We start from the raw sequence: 24,488 nt of genomic DNA, 5'->3' as shown, positions 1-24,488 counted from the left end.
TAACATGTTCTGAAAGCAGTCTTTGGAATATCATCTTCTTTCACCCATATTTGATGATACCCGGAACGTAAGTCAATCTTTGAATAAACAGACGAGCCTTGTAGTTGATCAAATAAGTCGTCGATTCTCGGTAGTGGGTAGCGGTTCTTGATGGTAAGTTTGTTCAACTCTCGGTAGTCGATACACAACCTGAATGTACCATCTTTCTTCTTGACAAACAAAACAGGAGCTCCCCACGGTGATGTGCTTGGTCGAATGAAACCACGCTCTAAAAGTTCTTGTAATTGGCTTTGCAGTTCTTTCATCTCGCTGGGTGCGAGTCTGTAAGGAGCACGAGCTATTGGTGCAGCTCCTGGTACAAGATCTATTTGAAATTCAACGGATCGCTGTGGGGGTAATCCCGGTAATTCTTTCGGAAATACATCGGGAAATTCTTTTGCAATGGGAACATCATTGATGCTCTTTTCTTCAGTTTGTACTTTCTCGACGTGTGCTAGAACAGCATAGCAACCTTTTCTTATTAGTTTTTGTGCCTTCAAATTACTAATAAGATGTAGCTTCGTGTTGCCCTTTTCTCCGTACACCATTAAGGGTTTTCCTTTTTCTCGTATAATGCGAATTGCATTTTTGTAACAAACGATCTCTGCTTTCACTTCTTTCAACCAGTCCATACCGATAATCACATCGAAACTCCCTAACTCTACTGGTATCAAATCAATCTTAAATGTTTCGCTAACCAGTTTAATTTCTCGATTCCGACATATATTATCTGCTGAAATTAATTTACCATTTGCTAATTCGAGTAAAAATTTACTATCCAAAGGCGTCAATGGACAACTTAATTTAGCACAAAAATCTCTACTCATATAGCTTCTATCCGCACCCGAATCAAATAAAACGTAAGCAGATTTATTGTCAATAAGAAACGTACCCGTAACAAGCTCCGGGTCTTCCTGTACCTCTGCTGCATTAATATTGAAAACTCTTCCGCGGCCTTGTCCATTCGTGTTCTCCTGGTTCGGGCAATTTCTAATAATGTGGCCCGGTTTTCCACATTTATAACAAACTACATTGGCATAACTTGCTCCGACACTACTTGCTCCGCCATTACTCGTTCCGACACCATTTGTTCCTTTCGTTCTATTAACCCCTGGTCCGTAGACCTCACACTTCGCCGCGCTATGACCATTTCTTTTACACTTGTTGCAAAATTTGGTGCAGAACCCCGAGTGATACTTTTCACACCTTTGGCATAGCTACTTCTGATTGTTGTTGTTGTTGCGGTTATTATTGTTATTGGGATGATTGTTGTAGTTGCTGTTGTTGTTGTTGTTGTTGTTGTTGTTGTTGTTGTTGTTGTTGTTGTTGTTGTTGGGCCATTTGTTGTAGTTGCGATTGATGTTGCGATTGTTGGGATAATTGTTGCGATTATTGTTGTAATTGTTGTTGTTGTTGTATTGGTGATTCTTATCACCGTTTTCCTCCCACTTTCTTTTGACTTGCTTCACATTGGCCTCTTCAGCAGTCTGTTCTTTAATCCTTTCTTCAATCTGGTTCACTAGTTTGTGAGCCATTCTACATGCCTGTTGTATGGAGGCGGGCTCGTGTGAACTTATATCTTCTTGGATTCTTTCCGGTAATCCTTTCACAAACGCGTCGATCTTCTCTTCCTCATCTTCGAATGCTCCCGGACACAATAGGCACAATTCTGTGAATCGTCTTTCGTACGTGGTAATATCAAATCCTTGGGTTCGTAACCCTCTAAGTTCTGTCTTGAGCTTATTGACCTCGGTTCTGGGACGGTACTTCTCATTCATCAAGTGCTTGAATGCTGACCACGGTAGTGCGTACGCATCGTCTTGTCCCACTTGCTCTAGATAGGTATTCCACCATGTTAACGCAGAACCTGTGAAGGTATGCGTAGCGTACTTTACTTTGTCCTCTTCAGTACACTTACTTATGGCAAACACCGATTCGACCTTCTCGGTCCACCGTTTCAATCCGATCGGTCCTTCGGTTCCATCAAATTCCAAAGGTTTGCAGGCAGTGAATTCTTTGTAGGTGCATCCTACACGATTTCCTGTACTGCTAGATCCAAGGTTATTGTTGGTATGTAGCGCAGCCTGTACTGCGGCTATGTTTGAAGCTAGAAAAGTACGGAATTCCTCTTCATTCATATTCACGGTGTGTCGAGTAGTCGGTGCCATTTCCTTCAAAATAGTCAAATGGAACAAGTTAATCATACAGAATATTAAGAGTAGTTAATAGTATTTCGTAGCATAATATGAACTCATTTATAAAAGCTTTTTCTTCATATTAGCGTTTTATAAGTTTAAATTCGGGTAGTACCTACCCGTTAAGTTCATACTTAGTAGCTAATATACAATTCAACTACTACAATTCTATATGAAAAACTGATTATAATAATATTTCGCGTTCAAACTTTTACACAATATTTTACAAACTTACAATACCCCTTATTTTACATATAGCATGAAATATAGCACACAATAAATTTGATACAAGATGGTTGTGAAGATAATTCTAGCTAGTACACAAGTCGTTCAGCAAAGGCAATAAAGACACGTAATTCATACGTCCAGAAACAAGTCATGCATTCTGGTTTTACTAGGATTACTTCCCATCCTTGGTCTTGTGGAACATAACCGTTATGGCCGTTGATAAGACAGCGTGTTGTAACATCATCAAAGGGACGAGGGTTACGTAATGTCCAACAGTCCCGTAACAATCTAAAAACCTCATTTCTTACCCCAATTACCGACTCCGTCACTTGTGGGAACGTTTTGTTTAATAGTTGTAGCCCAATGTTCTTGTTCTCACTTTGGTGAGAAGCGAACATTACTAATCTGTAAGCATAACATGCTTCTTTATGTTGCATGTTAGTCGCTTTTTCTAAATCACGAAGTCCAATATTCGGATATATTGAGTCAAAATAATTTCTTAACCCATTGCGTAAAATAGCATTTGGGTTCCCCGCAATATATGCGTCAAAGTAAACACATCATAACTTATTTATTTTCCAATGTGATATCCCCCATCTTTCGAACGAAAGCCTTTTATAAACCAAGGCATTCTTGGAACGTTCTTCGAATGTCTTACAAACTGATCTCGCCTTAAATAGTTGTGCCGAAGAATTCTGACCGACTCTAGACAAGATTTCATCAATCATGTCTCCGGGTAGGTCTCTTAAAATATTGGGTTGTCTATCCATTTTGTGTTTTTATACTGTAAAATAGACAAGAGTTAGATTCATAAAAAAAATACTTATTAATACAAGAAATTTTTACATATATCATAAAGCATAAGCACGCTATATTACATATATTACACCACACGAATATAACTATCTTATTCCGACTCGCTTGCTTCTTCTTCTTCTTCGGTTTTGGTTCGTTTTGCCAAGTTTCTAGGGATATATGATGTTCCCCTAATACGAGCCTTCGTTTTCCACATTGGTTTAGAAAAACCTGGTGGTTTAGAGGTTCCCGGGTCATTGTTACAACTTAAGGACTTCGGGGGTTGACGATATATATAAAGTTCATCGGGGTTGGAATTAGATTTCTCTATTTTTATGCCCTTTACCTTATTATTTTCTTTTGCCTTTTTAAATTCAGTTGGGGTAATTTCTATAACATCATCGGAATTCTCGTCGGAATCCGATTCATCGGAGAATTGGTAATCCTCCCAATATTTTGCTTCCTTGGCGGAAACACCATTGACCATAATTAACCTTGGTCGGTTGGTTGAGGATTTTCTTTTACTTAACCGTTTTATTATTTCCCCCACCGGTTCTATTTCTTCATCCGGTTCCGATTCTTCTTCCGGTTCCGATTCTTCTTCCGGTTCCGACTCTTCTTCCGGTTCCTCTTCGGGAACTTGTGAATCAGTCCACGAATCATTCCAATTTACATTTGACTCTTCATTATTATTATTAGGTGAGTCAATGGGACTTTTTCTAGAGGTAGACATCTATCACATAATATCAAACGCGTTAAGAGATTAATATATCACATAATATTCACATGTTAAAAATATATAGTTTCCAACAAAATTTGTTAAGCAATCATTTTTCAAGTAAACAATGTCGAAGTCCAGACTCACTAATGCATCCTAACAAACTCGATAAGACACACTAATGCAAAATTCTGGTTCTCTAAGACCAACGCTCTGATACCAACTGAAATGTCCCGTTCTTATTGATTAAAAACGTTCCATATTAATTGATTTCGTTGCGAGGTTTTGACCTCTATATGAGACATTTTTCAAAGACTGCATTCATTTTAAAACAAACCATAACCTTTATTTCATCAATAAAGGTTTAAAAATCTTTACGTAGATTATCAAATAATGATAATCTAAAATATCCTGTTTACACACGACCATTACATAATGGTTTACAATACAAATATGTTACAACAAAATAAGTTTCTTGAATGCAGTTTTTACACAATATCATACAAGCATGGACTCCAAATCTCGTCCTTATTTAAGTATACGACAGCGGAAGCTCTTAATAATCACCTGAGAATAAACATGCTTAAAACGTCAACAAAAATGTTGGTGAGTTATAGGTTTAACCTATATATATCAAATCATAATAATAGACCACAAGATTTCATATTTCAATACACATCCCATACATAGAGATAAAAATCATTCATATGGTGAACACCTGGTAACCGACATTAACAAGATGCATATATAAGAATATCCCCATCATTCCGGGACACCCTTCGGATATGATATAAATTTCGAAGTACTAAAGCATCCGGTACTTTGGATGGGGTTTGTTAGGCCCAATAGATCTATCTTTAGGATTCGCGTCAATTAGGGTGTCTGTTCCCTAATTCTTAGATTACCAGACTTAATAAAAAGGGGCATATTCGATTTCGATAATTCAACCATAGAATGTAGTTTCACGTACTTGTGTCTATTTTGTAAATCATTTATAAAACCTGCATGTATTCTCATCCCAAAAATATTAGATTTTAAAAGTGGGACTATAACTCACTTTCACAGATTTTTACTTCGTCTGGAAGTAAGACTTAGCCACCGGTTAATTCACGAACCTATAACAATATATACATATATATCAAAGTATGTTCAAAATATATTTACAACACTTTTAATATATTTTGATGTTTTAAGTTTATTAAGTCAGCTGTCCTCGTTAGTAACCTACAACTAGTTTTCCACAGTTAGATGTACAGAAATAAATCGATAAATATTATCTTGAATCAATCCACGACCCAGTGTATACGTATCTCAGTATTGATCACAACTCAAACTATATATATTTTGGAATCAACCTCAACCCTGTATAGCTAACTCCAACATTCACATATAGAGTGTCTATGGTTGTTCCGAAATATATATAGATGTGTCGACATGATAGGTCAAAAAATTGTATACGTGTCTATGGTATCTCAAGATTACATAATATACAATACAAGTTGATTAAGTTATGGTTGGAATAGATTTGTTACCAATTTTCACGTAGCTAAAATGAGAAAAATTATCAAATCTTGTTTTACCCATAACTTCTTCATTTTAAATCCGTTTTGAGTGAATCAAATTGCTATGGTTTCATATTGAACTCTATTTTATGAATCTAAACAGAAAAAGTATAGGTTTATAGTCTGAAAAATAAGTTACAAGTTGTTTTTGTAAAGGTAGTCATTTCAGTCGAAAGAACGACGTCTAGATGACCATTTTAGAAAACATACTTCCACTTTGAGTTTAACCATAATTTTTTGATATAGTTTCATGTTCATAATAAAAATCATTTTCTCAGAATAAAAACTTTTAAATCAAAGTTTATCATAGTTTTTAATTAACTAACCCAAAACAGCCCGCGGTGTTACTACGACGGCGTAAATCCGGTTTTACGGTGTTTTTTTGTGTTTCCAGGTTTTAAATCATTAAGTTAGCATATCATATAGATATAGAACATGTGTTTAGTTGATTTTAAAAGTCAAGTTAGAAGGATTAACTTTTGTTTGCGAACAAGTTTAGAATTAACTAAACTATGTTCTAGTGATTACAAGTTTAAACCTTCGAATAAGATAGCTTTATATGTATGAATCGAATGATGTTATGAAAATCATTACTACCTTAAGTTCCTTGGATAAACCTACTGGAAAAGAGAAAAAATGGATCTAGCTTCAACGGATCCTTGGATGGCTCGAAGTTCTTGAAGCAGAATCATGACACGAAAACAAGTTCAAGTAAGATCATCACTTGAAATAAGATTGTTATAGTTATAGAAATTGAACCAAAGTTTGAATATGATTATTACCTTGTATTAGAATGATAACCTACTGTAAGAAACAAAGATTTCTTGAGGTTGGATGATCACCTTACAAGATTGGAAGTGAGCTAGCAAACTTGAAAGTATTCTTGATTTTATGTAACTAGAACTTGTAGAATTTATGAAGAACACTTAGAACTTGAAGATAGAACTTGAGAGAGATCAATTAAATGAAGAAAATTGAAGAATGAAAGTGTTTGTAGGTGTTTTTGGTTGTTGGTGTATGGATTAGATATAAAAGATATGTAATTTTGTTTTCATGTAAATAAGTCATGAATGATTACTCATATTTTTGTAATTTTATGAGATATTTCATGCTAGTTGCCAAATGATGGTTCCCACATGTGTTAGGTGACTCACATGGGCTGCTAAGAGCTGATCATTGGAGTGTATATACCAATAGTACATACATCTAAAAGCTGTGTAGTGTACGAGTACGAATACGGGTGCATACGAGTAGAATTGTTGATGAAACTGAACGAGGATGTAATTGTAAGCATTTTTGTTAAGTAGAAGTATTTTGATAAGTGTATTGAAGTCTTTCAAAAGTGTATAAATACATATTAAAACACTACATGTATATACATTTTAACTGAGTCGTTAAGTCATCGTTAGTCGTTACATGTAAGTGTTGTTTTGAAACCTTTAGGTTAACGATCTTGTTAAATGTTGTTAATCCAATGTTTATAATATCAAATGAGATTTTAAATTATTATATTATCATGATATTATCATGTATGAATATCTCTTAATATGATATATATACATTAAATGTCTTTACAACGATAATCGTTACATATATGTCTCGTTTAAAAATCATTAAGTTAGTAGTCTTGTTTTTACATATGTAGTTCATTGTTAATATACTTAATGATATGTTTACTTATAATAATATCATGTTAACTATATATATAACCATATATATGTCATCATATAGTTTTTACAAGTTTTAACGTTCGTGAATCACCGGTCAACTTGGGTGGTCAATTGTCTATATGAAACCTATTTCAATTAATCAAGTCTTAACAAGTTTGATTGCTTAACATGTTGGAAACATTTAATCATGTAAATATCAATCTCAATTAATATATATAAACATGGAAAAGTTCGGGTCACTACATCGGAAATGTACAGAAAATTTACTTTGAAGTCCAAGATCCTCGTTATCTCCTTTGAGAGAATTGCCTTATATATCTATGCCACCGATGTGACTACTCCATGTATTTCTTCCTTCATCATTGAAACTATATTTCATTCATCCTAGTTCGTCCCATTGGGGAGCTCTTGTTCCATTTGTTAAGAAGAAAGATGGTTCGTTTCGTTTGTGTATTGATTATCGCGCGTTGAATAAGCTTACGGTTAAGAACCATTATCCTCTTCCAAGAATTGATGATCTGTTCGATCAACTTCAAGGTTCGTCCGTTTATTCTAAGATTGATCTTCATTCCGGTTATCACCAACTGCGGGCTAAAGAAACTGATATTCCGAAAACCGCTTTCCGTACCCATTATGGTCACTTTGAATTCCTTGTTACGCCGTTCGGATTGACAAATGCACCTGCTGTGCTCATGGAAATCATGAATCGTGTGTGCAGACCCTATCTGGACAGATTCGTTATTGTATTCATCAACGACATTCTTATTTATTCTAAGAGTGATGAAAAGCAAGAAGAACATTTGAGGTTAGTGCTTGATCTGTTGAGAAAAGAAGAGTTGTACGCTAAGTTCTCTAAGTGTGCTTTCTGGTTAAGAGAAGTTCAATTCCTTGGACATATTGTTAGTAAACAGGGAATACAAGTTGATCCGGCTAAGATTGAGGCGATTGAGAAGTGGAAAACTCCAAAAACTCCTACCCAGATTCGTCAGTTTCTAGGGTTGGCATGTTACTATAGAAGGTTCATTCAAGATTTCTCTCGTATAGCGAAACCTCTGACTGCTTTAATGCACAAGGGGAAGAAGTATGAGTGGAAGGATGAACAAGAAACTGCTTTTCAGATTTTGAAGAAGAGGTTAACTACCGCTCCGATATTGTCACTACCTGAGGGTAATGATGATTTTGTTGTTTATTGTGATGCTTCGCGTCAGGGCTTTGGCTGTGTTTTGATGCAGCGAAAGGAAGTTATTGCGTAAGCGTCACGTCAGTTGAAGATTCACGAGCAGAATTATACAACTCATGATTTAGAGTTGGGGGTTGTTGTTTTTGCACTTAAGATTTGGAGACATTATCTTTATGGGGTTAAGAGTACGGTGTACACAGATCACAAAAGTCTTCAACATATCCTCGATTAGAAACAATTGAACATGAGACAACGAAGGTAGATTGAGATGTTGAATGATTATGATTGTGAACTTTTATATCATCCGGGTAAGGTCAATGTTGTGGCAGATGCGTTAAGTCGTAAAGAAAGAGTTGAACCTCGCAGGGTTAGAGCCTTGAATATGACGATTAGAACGAACCTCGCTAGGCAGATTCTTGAGGCACAACAAGAAGCCTTGAAGGAGGAGAATTTTGTGAAGGAGAATATAAGAAGTGTGGCTAAGAAGTTTGAGGTACGAGCTGATGGTACTAGGAACTTTGCGGGACGTCTTTGGGTTCCAAAATTTGGAGGTCTCCGATAACTTATTTTAGATGAGGCTCATAAGTCTAGGTACTCTATTCATCCTGGTTCAGGAAAGATGTACCCAGATCTTAAGGAACTGTATTGGTGGAATAATTTGAAAGGAGATGTGGCTAAGTACGTGGCTAAGTGTTTGACCTGTGCTAAGGTTAAATCTGAACATCAAAAACCGTCTGGACTTTTGTGCAACCTGAGATTCCCAAGTTACCGATGGATTACGATGGATTTTATTATCAAGTTACCGAGAGTTGCGGTGGCTATGATACCATTTGGGTGATTGTAGATCGACTCACTAAGTCGGCTCACTTTTTGCCGATTAAGGAAACAGATTCGATGGAGAAGCTTACTCTTTTGTATTTGAAGGAGATTGTTTCTAGACATGATGTCCCTGTATCTATCATTTCGGACCGAGACAGTCGATTTATATCGAGGTTTTGGCAATCCTTACAGGAAGCTTTGGGGAACTAAGTTAGATATGAGCACCGCTTATCATCCTCAGACGGATGGTCAGAGTGAAAGGACCATTCAAACATTAGAAGATATGTTACGGGCGTGTGTTATTGATTTTGGTAATGGGTGGGATAAATTATGTGCCACTAGCTGAGTTTTCTTATAACAACAGCTATCATGCAAGTATTAAAGCCGCATCGTTTGAAGCTTTGTATGGTAGAAAGTGTAGGTCTCCTATCTGTTGGAATGAGGTTGGGGATGCTCAACTCACAGGTCCATAAATTATTCATGAGACTACCGAGAAGATCATACAGATTAAAGAAAGATTGAGAATCGCCAGAAGTCGGCAAAAGAGTTATGCCAATAAGAGAAGGTATGATATTGAATTTCAGGTCGGTGATCGTGTTATGTTGAAAGTATCACCTTGGAAAGGTGTGATACGTTTTGGTATGAGAGGAAAGTTGAATCCTCGTTTTGTTGGACCATTTGAGATTATTGAGAGAGTTGGGCCAGTGGCTTATCGTTTGAAATTGCCACAAGAACTCAGTGCTGTTCATGACGTTTTCCATGTATCAAATTTAAAGAAGTGTTTGGCCGAGGCCAATAAGGCAGTTCCTCTGGAGGAAATTCAGGTTGATAAGCAACTACATTTTATTGAGGAACCTGTTGAAATTATGGATCGAGAGGTTAAGACTCTTAAGCAGAGTAGAATTCCTATTGTTTGCAATATTATACCTATAATTCACTCAACATTTTTTGTTGACAGTTACTCGCATGTTTTATTCTCAGGTTCATGATTGATTGCTTCCGCCGTGCTTAGAGAGTCTGCATATTTATGATGGCATCTTTTGTTAAACATTAACTTGCATTCTATTTTAATACATTTAATAGTGGATGTTGTTGACTTGTTTTGGTCAACTTTTGGTTAGGTAATAATGTATGGTTTTTCTAAACTTACATATTTTGGTAGGTTTCCTTTATAGGGAAATCATTTTTAAATAAAGAATGCAAGGTTATTTATCAAATTCATATAGAGTTATGATCAAGCTGTGGGACCAAGATAATGATGGTCGTCAAGTGAACTTTGATGGGTCGTTAAAGTTAGGGATTTTAATGAGGTTAGAGTTGCGGATGATCGCCTTAATTTACAATTTCATCAAAGAAGGGCTGATAGGTTCAATGATTTCATCATGAGGAACGGATTAATCGAGATCGATATTAGTGGAAAGAAATTTACGCGAATTAGTGACGATGGAATGAAGTTTAGCAAGCTAGATAGGTTCTTGGTTGATAACTCTTTTCTTGGGCTTTGGGACGATCTTTTAGTGATTGCATTAGATAGGCATCTCTCGAATCATTGCCCCTTGATCTTAAGGGATAAGGTTATAGACTACGGGCCGAAACCGTTTAAAGTCTTCGATGAGTGGTTTAATTATGAAGAGGTTGATAAGGTGATTATGGAGGCATGGAAAGTGCCTATTCGGGGTTCGAAAAAGGATCGTAACTTTAGGGATCGACTTAAGAATGTGAAGTTTGCACTAAGGGAGTGGAGTACTAGTAAGTTTGGGGGTCTTGATAGGGAAATTGATGATCTTAACAAGGAAGTTTTGGAGTGGGAACTTAAAGCGGAAGCAAATAATATTACAAATTCGGAAAGGGAAAAATGGTTAGATTGTAGAAGGCGTTGGGGTGAGAAAACAAAAACAAAAGCAAACATGTTGAAACAAAAAGCGCGATTGAAGTGGACTTTGGAGGGAGACGAAAATACCAAGTTTTTTCATGCCATAATTCGTAGGAAAAATACTAAGTGTAATTTTCGGGGACTTAATATCAATGGGGCATGGATTGAAGACCCGACTATGGTAAAAGATTCGATTTTCAAACACTTCAGTTGTATTTTCAGCAGCAATCCCAGGCCTCGGCCCAGTTTTTTACCGAAAGATACGATTGGGCCTGTCCAAGCTTCCGGGCCTGCTCCTGGTCACGTTTTTATTTCTGCCTTTTCATCTCATGTTTGATTAATTGGGCTTACTGTTTCCCAGCCCAACGGGCCTCTTCATTCTGTTTCGGTAACCAGGCCTGTTGGTCAGTCTACAGCGAGCCCCATCAACAATTCTGTTCAGGGGTCTTTTAAGTTATCCGACTCGCAAGCTGTGGATCTCGAAATGCAGTTTAGTGAGGAAGAAATTTGGGAGGCGGTCAAAGGGTGTGCGAATAACAAAGCTCCAGGTCCGGATGGGTTTAACATGAGATTTTTTAAAAAGTTTTGGGCAATTATTAGTGCAGATTTGATTGAGGCTATTCGCGATTTTTGGCGAAATGGGACTATCTCCCCAGGTTTCAATTCATCCTTTATCACTTTAATTCCCAAGGTTGCTAACCCGGTAAGCCTAAGCGAGTATAGGCCTATTAGCCTCATCGATAGCTTTTATAAGATTATTGCCAAGCTTCTCTCAAACCGGATTAAAAATTTCATCCCTAATCTCGTTGGCTTCGAACAAAGTGCATTTATTAAAGGAAGAAATATTATGGATGGTGTTTTGATCGCGAATGAATCTCTTGAATTTTTGAGGAGCAAGCACATGAAGAGTATGGTATTTAAAGTCAACTTTGAAAAGGCTTTTGATAGCCTTAATTGGGAATTCTTGGATGAAATGATGTTCTTGATGGGATTTGACTTCAAGTGGAGGAGATGGATTGCTTCATGTCTTGGTTCGGCTTCCATTTCGGTCTTAGTTAATGGATCTCCAACCAAAGAATTTAACCTTGGGAGAGGGGTTAGGCAAGGTGACCCCCTTTCTCCATTTCTTTTCATTATCGCGGCGGAAGGTCTTAATTGGATGGCTAAATCGGCGGTAGCTAAGGGTCTCTTTTGTGGTGTCGAAATTGGTAATGATAGAATCCCTTTATCTCACTTGCAATACGCGGACGAAACCATCTTTTTTGGCAAGTGGAGTTTTGAGAATATGGAAAACCTAATGAAGCTCTTGAAGTGTTTTGAACTAAACTCCGGACTTAAAGTAAATTATAATAAGAGCAATTTATTTGGCGTGGGGGTTGATAAGGATGAAGTTATAGAAATGACGGATGTGTTTGGTTGCAAAATGGGATCCTTTCCCATGACTTATCTCGGGCTTCCTATTGGTGCTAATATGAAAAAATTATCGAATTGGAAACCGGTGTTTGATAAATTTGGGAAAAGATTATCGGATTGGAAAGCGCGTACGATTTCCTTCGGTGGACGTTTAACTCTCGTGAATGCGGTTCTAAATAGTTTACCGTTGTACTACTTCTCGCTCTTTCGTGCCCCACCCTCCGTGCTTAAAAAACTCGAGTGTATAAGACGTAATTTTTTTTGGGGTGGGTCGGGTGAGGGATCAAAAATTTCGTGGGTTAAATGGGATGATGTCATCCTGTGACGATCGCTCCAAATCTATATGGACGAACACGTCATTCATCGATTTCATTGCGAGGTATTTGACCTCTATATGATACGTTTTGTAAACATTGCATTCTTTTGAAAAGGCACACCATAAATGAATATTTACATCAAAGGTTTTCGACATCTGATGATTTCTACATATAGAAAATCACCGTAAATAATAGTTTACAATAGTAATTCCATTGACAATGCAGTCAAAATAAGATACATGGTGATGATTTGGTGAATGCAACGTTTCCTTGATAAATATGCCATGTAAGACTCCATGCACATAGCTTGTATAACATATAAGCAAACAGCGGAAGACTTCTAGGGAACCTGAGAATAAACATGCTAACAAGTGTCAACACAAAGGTTGGTGAGTTCATAGTTTTAGTGTTTCGCATAATCTATATATAAAGGTGGATCACAAGATTTCAGTTGTTTCATCCGAAACGTTTATCAAAATATTCTACGAAATTGAGCACCCTGGTAACTAAACTTAACGTATATATAATTTATACCCTTTGTATAATCATCTTAATAATACACACAAACCAACGTGTACGCTTCTCAAATAGTATACGTCCATTAAAAGGCTAGTGCTCTAGCTCAGACGGGGATATCAAGCCCTATGGATCCATATACTACTACTCGCGCCCACCAGTTCTTATAACCGGCAGTTACTAGTTACCAAAGCTAAGGGATTTTCGGTTCAAACTCGGTGTAGAATTTAGTATGTACTTGTATCCATTGCGTTTAAAATAAAGTGCATGTATTCTCAGCCCAAAAATATATATTGCAAAAGCATTTAAAAAGGGAGCAAATGAAACTCACCTTAGCAGCACATAAGGTCATTCATCAAAAAGTGACTGTAACTCGAAATGCAAGACTAACCGTAGATCTCAACCTAGAGAACATATGTTGGTCAATACATGTCTAATAAACTAGGTTGGGTTATAGTGTATCACAATCCTAATGCTCGAGATCGACATACAAAAGTTATCAAAAGTCATTTCAAAAAGTCAATTTTGACAATTGTTCAACAAAACGAGACGTGCCTTATATAAGGATTCATTTACTTGGCTAGTAGTATTTTATCAATCTCATAAACAGGTTGTTTAAATATTAATTGCAAATTCAAAAGCAATTCCAATTAACGTCAATTATAATTCAGTTGACCATATCTTTTGATTCGTTCATCGAAATTACGCGATTTCTAAATGAAAAGTTATTGATTTTTCGCCTGCTTTCCGAAAACATGTATATCATATACCTTTTACCAGTAATATATGTATTTAATTCGTGATTCATTATAAACTGTTTAACGACGAAATTTAGCATACAAGCATGTATAAATATATACTCGAGCACTAGACATGTATACACTATTAATATATAAAAGATAAGATATGAATGCTCACGTATCAATATTGAGATTCAATATTGCAGGAAAGTACGAAGACGCAACAGAGATGATAAATACTAGGTTTGACTTGCGAACAATACCCATGAACATTACCCATAACCTCCATAGCTCTAACCCATAATTTCCTTAGTTCTATCCCATTTGAAGCTTGTTTTAAAAGTGACACGCTCATGACCTCGTCGTAATATTTTATGTATAATATTACTAAAAATATTAAGATTAATAATAATAATAATCTTAATAATATAATAATAATAATAATAATAATAATAAATAAATAAATAAATAAATAAATAAATACTTAGGAGTAATATGTGTAAAAAAACATGCGCAAGAAACCTGGTATTTATAGCCATAATTCCTGATTCTGATGCCCATGCGATCGCATGGGTTTTATGCCTATTTCTCATGCGATCGCATGACCGTCAGATCCAGCTCACATATTTTTTGTTTTCTTGTTTGTCGACATAATTAAATATAATATATATAATTTAAATAATTAATTATATATTATATTAAATTCATGTGCATAGTTGACTTGTAATTTTCGTTCCGATGACTCGTACGTTGTCACTCGACTTATGTCCCCGTTCCGATTTCTCGAACGCATTTTCGTACGCTTAGAAAACTCGCAATTTACGTTTTGTGACTCGTACTTTTGTCAAAATATAGTCTTAAATTATCAATAAACTATATCATTCAAAGTGTAACTTAAACTTTCGAGTGTTTTGGTCATTTACTTCTATAAATTATTGTCTCGCTATTTGTTAATATATATATATAATAACAAATCGTTTTATGACCAAGTTAATATATATTTTCAACATTCATAAACACGTTTTAAATATACGTCGTAAGTTACTCATACAATTAATATTCCAACTTATCATATATATTCAAATAAATATTTAAACCAATAAGTTTAATGTACGGTATCAAAAAAATTAATACATTGTTACGTTTTCAAGTTATAGTATATATATATGTATCTATATACATATAATTGTTCGCGAATCGTCGAGAACAACCGAAAGGTATTTGAATATATGAAAATAGTTCAAAAATTTTGAGATTCAGTTTTACAGACTTTGTTTATCGTTTCGAAAATGTTACTCATACAAAGATTAAGTTTAAATTTGGTCAGAAATTTCCGGGTCATCACAGTACCTACCCGTTAAAGAAATTTCGTCCCGAAATTTAAGTGAGGTTGTCATGACTAACAATAAAAATATTTTCATGCCATATATGTGTTGATAAATAGAGTTTTATCGCCGTTGAATAATATGGATAAAACAATTCGATTATTCGAAGCGTATGAGAGAAGTTATCGTAAAAGAGTGAAATGGAGAATAGAGATTCGTCTTAACTCTTGACGTATTAACGATTAAATTTCGTAATTTAAGGAATAGAAAATCTTCATAATCTAAATAAGATTTGATTCTTCGGAATTTAAGAAAATTAAGATTTCTTTTGATTAAATGCGTAATTTGCCTCGATTGCTATGTTTGATATTTCGCTATAAATTGACCTCTTCCGTTTCATTATTTTCATCACTCTTACATCTTCTTCCTCGTTTCCTATTTTCAAAAGATTGTAAAAATGCTTCATCCAGTTCTGATTCTTGATATACTCCTAATTTTCATATCTGTCATTCTTCATTTTCATCTACCACCGGAGGAAGTTATTTTCTTCTACCATTACCTTGGGGTTATAGTGTTTTTCATTCTCCCGTGTCTTTATATTGCTATATTCATTGATATACACGGTTTGTAATTTCTGGGTGGTTGTTGGGTTTTATATCTTCCCTTATATTTCAATGTCTCTGCTTCTGTCTTTCCATAATTATTGACATCCACAGTTAATACTCTCTCCAATTTACTGTAATTTATATATACTCCCATTGATATTTTGAAGCTTCATGCTTTTGTTTTATCTTTCCGACTTTAAATCAAGCGAATAATGGTCCAGAATTCGTAGGTATGAATTTCCGAATGAACATAATTAATGTTCTAAAAAAAATGGTAATAGCACAATCTGACTTGTCAAATTACCAGAATATCTCGAAAAAGACCGAATCATTAAGAAAATATTTTCTTGATAGTTTAGAGGTTAAATAGAATGAAAGAGTTATGTAACATGGTTTATAATGAGGGTATGATCTGTGAACCTTTATCACATTCCATTAGAAACTCAGTATGACTTACTGTAATATAATCACGTTGATCAAGTGTCATTATATTATACTAACTCATGCTTCAGTTCCCAACACCACTTCAAAAATATTCATATTTTAAACTCGAAGGTTTTCGAATTTAGAAACTAAAATAGTTTCTTTTATGATGTTACACAGATATCGCAAGGAGAAAATTGATTTTCGATGAGAATGATTATGGAATTATATCCAGAAATATGGAGGATATTTATAATGAAAGATACGATGATATCTTAGAATTTCTAATATCAGAGGATGATGAAGAATATTGTCCGCAATGGTTTAGATTCGGAAGCAAGGTATTCGTTAATGGCTTCAGCAGATACTGAATAATTTGGATTCTTTGAAGGCAGGTTTAGTCTTTGTGATTTATCCACAGCCTCCTTCATACTTTACTCAATCCGTTTTCCAGTTCCAAACCTTCTCTTTTTCTGAGCTTTGCCAACACACTATTCTTTATCATCAAAATTTTGGCTGTTAAGGTCGTTTACAGTTTTTGCTGCTTCATCAGCATTCATAGTTATCATAACCGAATTGTTGGTTATCAATCCGAGGTGTTTTCAAAAGTTTGAAGGGTTTGCATGAAGATTGTAATTGTCAAGATACATATGATGTTCTAGAATTTTGAACGATACAATTTTTTTTTCTGGGTTTATGAATAGAAGTGATGTTCTAGCACAGTTTTGAAGTCAAAGTATAGCATTTGAAAGATGTAAGAATCTAAGAGTGATGTTTTCTGTTAAATCTTGGCTTGGATTCTGATTTTTCAAAATCAGAATATGTAATTGAATTTGTATGGAAACGATTGTAAATCGCTGTGAGCATAGTTAATAATTTTTGAATCAAAGTTGAAGAATGTATAGTATAACCTATTAATTGTGAACTTATATATTTCTCGAGTATTACCTACCCGTTAAAGATTTCACAATTAATACTTTGTACAAAAGAATTTTTTTTATTACCGTCTTTATGAAAATATATGTATGTATATTTTATTCAGATGTAATACAGATTTGATGAGTTAATATCATATTAAGCTCATTTGATTTTTGAATTGAATGAATAATCTCTAAAACATTAAGGATTACATAATCTTCGCGGAGTATTTCACTAATGAAATCAATACTTCATTATTTATTCTTATTCCTCGGTGAAGGATGTTGATGCTCGTGGAATTCTTATGAACTTCATAAGATATAAATGATGTTTTCTAGAAAGTTTCGAGTACATCGAAGATAAAAGTGTAAAATCAAACATGTAATTGATTAATACACTAAGTTCATTATGAAATGGAATTCATTGAGTTGAAACAGATATTTGTAGTTAACGATGGTTAAGTTGTTAACGAAGGATATACATCATAGCATATTAGTAATATGAATTAACCGAGTAGTATCTACCCCTTAAAATTCACACGTAATAGCTTAGTACGAAAAGATTCATGATGGTTTTAAAATTTATATATATAAGATATAGATATAAATTCTTTAGATGAATTGAGTTATTACTTCATAACTCATTGATACAATATACTCGTTGTTGACTCGTAATGATGTCCACGGTGCTTTCTTGAACTGACGGAGCTTGTGATGTTAGAGGTGCTGCCGATTCTGACGATGTTGACAGCACTGACTGTGCTGGTGAGGCTAAGGGTACTGTTGATGCTGTTCGTTAAACAAGTCTAGCTTGTATCTTACACCATTCGGATAAGGGTTTCTACTCTATCTGATTTAGGGTTAAGGCTAGAATAGATAATCTCTAAACTTTAGAAATTTCATAATCGCCGTAGAATGTTTCTCCGATGAAGTTATGAATCCATACTTCATCGTTTGTCATTGCTGGTACTTCTTGGTACCTATGGTGCGTATGATGTTGATATCCGAGGTACAAATTGTGATGTTGAGGCGTGTGATGCGGATGTGGTTGTTGTTGGTGGTAATGATCCTGTTGGTGTGGATGATGGTGGTACCGATTATGCTGTGGGTGCTGCTGCTGGTGTTCGTAACCCTTGCACCATATTCTCCAAAGCCACTACCCGAGCACGAAGCTCGTTGACTTCTTCTATTATACCGGGATGATCGGTGGTTCGGACGATCGGATAAATAAGATTTATAATATGGGATAGTATATAATCATGATGAGATACTCTGGAAATGAGAGAGAAAATAGTATTACGAATAGGTTCGCCGGTAAGTGCTTCAGGTTCTTCGCCAAGAGGTGAATGTGGTGGATGGAAGGGATCACCTTCTTCTTGTCTCCAATGATTAAGTAGGCTACGAACCCATCTCCAATTCATCCAGAATAGGTGATGGCTGATTGGTTGATCCATTCCGGTTACACTTTCTTCAGAGTTCAGGTGAATATCCATATCGGAATAGCTGTCAGAATTTAAGGAATTTGAACTAGATACGGGATCCATCTTGTATAATTAGAGAGATAATTTTTGATATGAAATAGATTATAGAATTTGATTGGTACTCTTCAATACATAATTTACATATGTATATATAATACCAAAATCTCGTAAATTACGGAGAAATTTTCGGAAGATGGCCGTCAAAGTTTACTGTAATAGATATGCCAAGATATGAATTTTGTCTATACACTATCTATGTAATCAATGCAATAAGGCGCGTTTAGACTTAAGATGATAGACAGGTAATTTCTGACAAGAAATGATAAGCAAAACTTTTGACATGCAGACACAGTCGAAGTCCAGACTTACTAATGCATCCTAACAACTATCAGTTAGACACACTTATGCAAGACCTGGTTCACTAGGACCAACGCTCTGATACCAACTGTGACGATCGCTCCAAATTCATATAGACGAACACGTCATTCATCGATTTCATTGCGAGGTATTTGACCTCTATATGATACGTTTTGTAAACATTGCATTCTTTTGAAAAGGCACACCATAAATGAATATTTAAATCAAAGGTTTTCGACATCTGATGATTTCTACATATAGACAATCACCGTAAATAATAGTTTACAATAGTAATTCCGTTGACAATGCAGTCAAAATAAGATACATGGTGATGATTTGGTGAATGCAACGTTTCCTTGATAAATATGCCATGTAAGACTCCATACACATAGCTTGTCTAATATATAAGCAAACAGCGGAAGACTTCTAGGGAACCTGAGAATAAACATGCTAACAAGTGTCAACAAAAAGGTTGGTGAGTTCATAGTTTTAGTGTTTCGCATAATCTGTATATAAAGGTGGATCACAAGATTTCATTTGTTTCATCCGAAATGTTTATCAAAATATTCTACAAAATTGAGCACCCTGGTAACTAAACTTAATGTATATATAATTTATACCCTTTGTATAATCATATTAATAATACACGCAAACCAACGTGTACACTTCTCAAATAGTATACGTCCGTTAAAAGGCTAGTGCTCTAGCTCAGACGGGGATATCAAGCCCTATGGATCCATATACTACTACTCGCGCCCACCAGTTCTTATAACCGGCAGTTACTAGTTACCAAAGCTAAGGGATTTTCGGTTCAAACTCGGTGTAGAATTTAGTATGTACTTGTATCCATTACGTTTAAAATAAAGTGCATGTATTCTCAGCCCAAAAATATATATTGCAAAAGCATTTAAAAATGGAGCAAATGAAACTCACCTTAGCAGCACATAAGGTCATTCATCAAAAAGTGACCGTAACTCGGAATGCAAGATTAACCGTAGATCTCAACCTAGAGAACATATGTTGGTCAATACATGACTAATAAACTAGGTTGGGTTATATTGTATCACAATCCTAATGCTCGAGATCGACATACAAAAGTTATCAAAAGTCATTTCAAAAAGTCAATTTTGACAATTGTTCAACAAAACGAGACGTGCCTTATATAAGGATTCATTTACTTGGCTAGTAGTATTTTATCAATCTCATAAACAGGTTGTTTAAATATTAATTGCAGATTCAAAAGCAATTCCAATTAACGTCAATTATAATTCAGTTGACCATATCTTTTGATTCGTTCATCGAAATTACGCGATTTCTAAATGAAAAGTTATTGATTTTTCGCCAGCTTTCCGAAAACATGTATATCATATACCTTTTACCAGTAATATATGTATTTAATTCGTGATTCATTATAAACTGTTTAACGACGAAATTTAGCATACAAGCATGTATAAATATATACTCGAGCACTAGACATGTATACACTATTAATATATAAAAGATAAGATATGAATGCTCACGTATCAATATTGAGATTCAATATTGCAGGAAAGTACGTAGACGCAACAGAGATGATAAATACTAGGTTTGACTTGCGAACAATACCCATGAACATTACCCATAACCTCCATAGCTCTAACCCATAATTTCCTTAGTTCTATCCCATTTGAAGCTTGTTTTAAAAGTGACACGCTCATGACCTCGTCGTAATATTTTATGTATAATATTACTAAAAATATTAAGATTAATAATAATAATAATCTTAATAATATAATAATATAATAATAATAATAATAATAAATAAATAAATAAATAAATAAATACTTAGGAGTAATATGTGTAAAAAAACATGCGCAAGAAACCTGGTATTTATAGCCATAATTCCTGATTCTGATGCCCATGCGATCGCATGGGTTTTATGCCTATTTCTCATGCGATCGCATGGCCGTCAGATCCAGCTCACATATTTTTTGTTTTCTTGTTTGTCGACATAATTAAATATAATATATATAATTTAAATAATTAATTATATATTATATTAAATTCATTTGCATAGTTGACTTGTAATTTTCGTTCCGATGACTCGTACGTTGTCACTCGACTTATGTCCCCGTTCCGGTTTCTCGAACGCATTTTCGTACGCTTAGAAAACTCGCAATTTACGTTTTGTGACTTGTACTTTTGTCAAAATATAGTCTTAAATTATCAATAAACTATATCATTCAAAGTGTATCTTAAACTTTCGAGTGTTTTGGTCATTTACTTCTATAAATCATTGTCTCGCTATTTGTTAATATATATATATAATAACAAATCGTTTTATGACCAAGTTAATATATATTTTCAACATTCATAAACACGTTTTAAATATACGTCATAAGTTACTCATACAATTAATATTCCAACTTATCATATATATTCAAATAAATATTTAAACCAATAAGTTTAATGTACGGTATCAAAAAAATTAATACATTGTTACGTTTTCAAGTTATAGTATATATACATGTATCTATATACATATAATTGTTCGCGAATCGTCGAGAACAACCGAAACGTATTTGAATATATGAAAATAGTTCAAAAATTTTGAGATTCAGTTTTACAGACTTTGTTTATCGTGTCGAAAATGTTACTCATACAAAGATTAAGTTTAAATTTGGTCAGAAATTTCCGGGTCATCACACATCCGCCCTCGGGCGGATGGCGGACTTAATGTGGGTTCTTTAAATTGTAAAAATTTGGCATTAATCGGCAAGTGGTGGTGGAGGTTCCATTCCGAATCCACTTCCTTGTGGGTTAAGGTCATTAAGAGTGTGGGGTTTCGGGGCTTCTTAATACGGGAGGGAATTTTTTATCTACTAATTCTACTTGGAGTAACATTGTTAAAGCATGATTCGAGATAGACAATGCGGGGGTCGAGTTTACAAGGTCGTTCGAAAAAAAGATTGGAAATGGGCGCAACACTAGATTTTGGGAAGATGCTTGGTTATTGGACAAACCGCTAAAGGAGGTTTTTAAAAGATTGGTACGACTTGAATCTAATCCCCATGTTTTGGTTGCTAATCGTATTCAATCCATTGATGGCTCGATTGTTTTCTCATGGAATTGGTCTCGAATTGTTACGGGTCGTACAAAGGGAGAGATGGATAACCTTGAATCATTACTTTCAACCTTTGCGATGGATCCGGAGAAAGAAGACTATTTTTCGTGGAAGCTAAGTAATTGTGGTTCGTTTTCAACAAAAAAGTTAACAAAACATATCATGGAAAAGATGTATCCTTCAAATAATGCAAGCGTGGTTTCAATGAAAAACACTCTTGTTCCTAAAAAAGTAGAAGTCTTTATATGGAGAGCGAAGCGTGTAAGATTGCCCGTTCTATCCGAACTCGACAAGCGGGGTATTGACCTTCATTCCGTCCTTTGCCCGCTTTGCGATAAGGATGTGGAAACGGTAGATCACTCGATCTTGTCATGCTCTCATGTTTGGGTAATTTGGGAAAGGGTTCGCGAATGGTGGGGATTTGATTAGGCAAACCTCTCTTTTGATAATCTCTTTTGCGGTTTTGTCCCTTCGACTTGTTCCGATTGGAGGGGTCATCTTTGGCAAGCGGTTGAGTGGACTTGCGGCTACCTCATTTGGAAGAATAGAAATCAAAAAGTTTTCAAGAAGACCTCGTGGACTCCTCCAAATGCACTTAGTGAGATTCAAGTACTAAGCTTTGATTGGATCGTGAAGCGTTGCAAAACAAGAAGAATTGAATGGCACGAATGGCTACATAATCCTAGTTCATTACTTGTATAATTTGTAAATATTAGTGCGCTTACTCTTAATCTCTAGTGGACGTAGGATTCTAGCTCGGTATCTCTACGATTGCGTTGTATCATACATTGTACCTTGCGATTTGTGAGTTAATATAATATCTTGCTTTTCAAAAAAAAAAAAAAAAAAAAAAAAAAAATTGGCCTTATTTAAAGTAGACAAAATTTCATTCCTCGTCCCTGAAATTTTTTGCGTTGTATCCCTGTCATTTTCATAGTTTAGTGACGAGGGATGCACAAAAAAAAGAAAAAGGACAGGGAGTCAAAATCGATGTAAAGTTCAGAGACGAGGAATGAAATTTTGTCTTTAAAGTACGGTGTATTTAGTAACGTGAATCTTTTAACACCTTACCCAATCTCGACCCGGTGGGATTGAAAATAATAGGAGTATTCTTATTGATGTGTGCCTTTTGACATGCATCAAGGCATATCAAAAGAAAACATGGTGCTAAACACACCCATACTTTGTAGCAATAAGAATAATAATTAACAAATTGATACGAAGAATTATTTTAATGTTATGAAACTATTAATCTATTATTTTGAGTTACTTTTTTTGACCATGTCCGATGATGTAATCATATATTTTTTTTTTTTCTTAATCACGGATTATTAAACTGACGTACAGTATGAATTATTTTTTGCAAAAAAAAGGTCAAAAATCAATTTAATAATTAAATATTATATTACTCCGTAAATTATATAATTATAATACTCCGTAATTTATATTTATATTTATTTATATTTTATTTTTTGAATAAAAACATGTTATTGTAAATGAAAAAATAATAAAGATCCGATGATCTAACGCGTTACATGAAGTGTTACAAATACAAATATCACATCTGTTTGAAAATAAATCTAATGTTCAACATGAACTTAAGTGAAATTACATCATTACATTGACGAAACAACCATACTCGAGAAAACGGGACCCGATACCACCAACCCACCAATAATGAGAAGCTACTTCTTCCGTGAGTAGTAACCGCCACCTAGACCACCGAATCCTATAAAAAAGTCCTCACCTGAATCGAAGTCTGCAACTGCGAACCTTAACCACAACCCCCACACCCAACCGCATCAACCTCAAACTCGTACATATGTTACCAAAACACTCGTCGGGCAATCCAAGAACACCCGCCTAAGACTACAACTAGAAAGCTAGAACTGAACATCGTTGGCCATCAAATTCAAGATAACCCCAAAACGCGATCTACTCAGAACCTTAACCTCTCAAGACCCTACCCAACGATTGGTAGGGAAACAACCGAGATACCACTACAGATCTCCAATTTTTTGCGCTTAACAACCCTAAAGTCGCTAAGGTTGCAACAACACCGGACCCTCTGAATTGAATTCGACAACGAGAAATATGGAACAAGCGAGACTGACACAAACAAACATTGCTTCAGATAACACGGACCTATAGCCCACTTACCAACAATCCCTACACAAGCCCACCAAAGTGGCCCAACCAAAAGCTCCTGATT

The 24,488-nt window shown here is 35.1% G+C and overlaps 1 protein-coding gene across 1 annotated transcript; it reads left to right on the top strand.

Moving 5' to 3' along the window:
• The first annotated feature begins 10,588 nt into the window (after positions 1–10,588).
• On the top strand, positions 10,589–22,705 carry LOC139860139 (uncharacterized). The gene is made up of 3 exons (XM_071848913.1): positions 10,589–11,260; positions 11,441–12,743; positions 22,080–22,705. Exons 1-3 carry the CDS (start codon positions 10,589–10,591, stop codon positions 22,703–22,705), a joined length of 2,601 nt encoding a protein of 866 aa, XP_071705014.1.
• The last annotated feature ends 1,783 nt before the right edge of the window (positions 22,706–24,488 follow it).

This window comes from Rutidosis leptorrhynchoides, chromosome 7, assembly GCF_046630445.1.
Source record: "Rutidosis leptorrhynchoides isolate AG116_Rl617_1_P2 chromosome 7, CSIRO_AGI_Rlap_v1, whole genome shotgun sequence".
NCBI lineage: Eukaryota > Viridiplantae > Streptophyta > Magnoliopsida > Asterales > Asteraceae > Rutidosis > Rutidosis leptorrhynchoides.
The sequence above is the reverse complement of the archived record's forward strand: the minus strand, read 5'-3'. Positions and strand labels throughout refer to the sequence as shown.

Excerpts from the sequence above, each read along its gene's own strand:
- LOC139860139 (XM_071848913.1), top strand. The coding sequence starts at position 10,589 with ATGAGGAACGGATTAATCGAGATCGATATTAGTGGAAAGAAATTTACG. Across the intron at positions 11,261-11,440 it reads GGATTGAAGACCCGACTATG|CCCAACGGGCCTCTTCATTC; the intron begins GTAAAAGATTCG and ends ACTGTTTCCCAG. Across the intron at positions 12,744-22,079 it reads AAAACTCGAGTGTATAAGAC|ACAATGCGGGGGTCGAGTTT; the intron begins GTAATTTTTTTT and ends GATTCGAGATAG.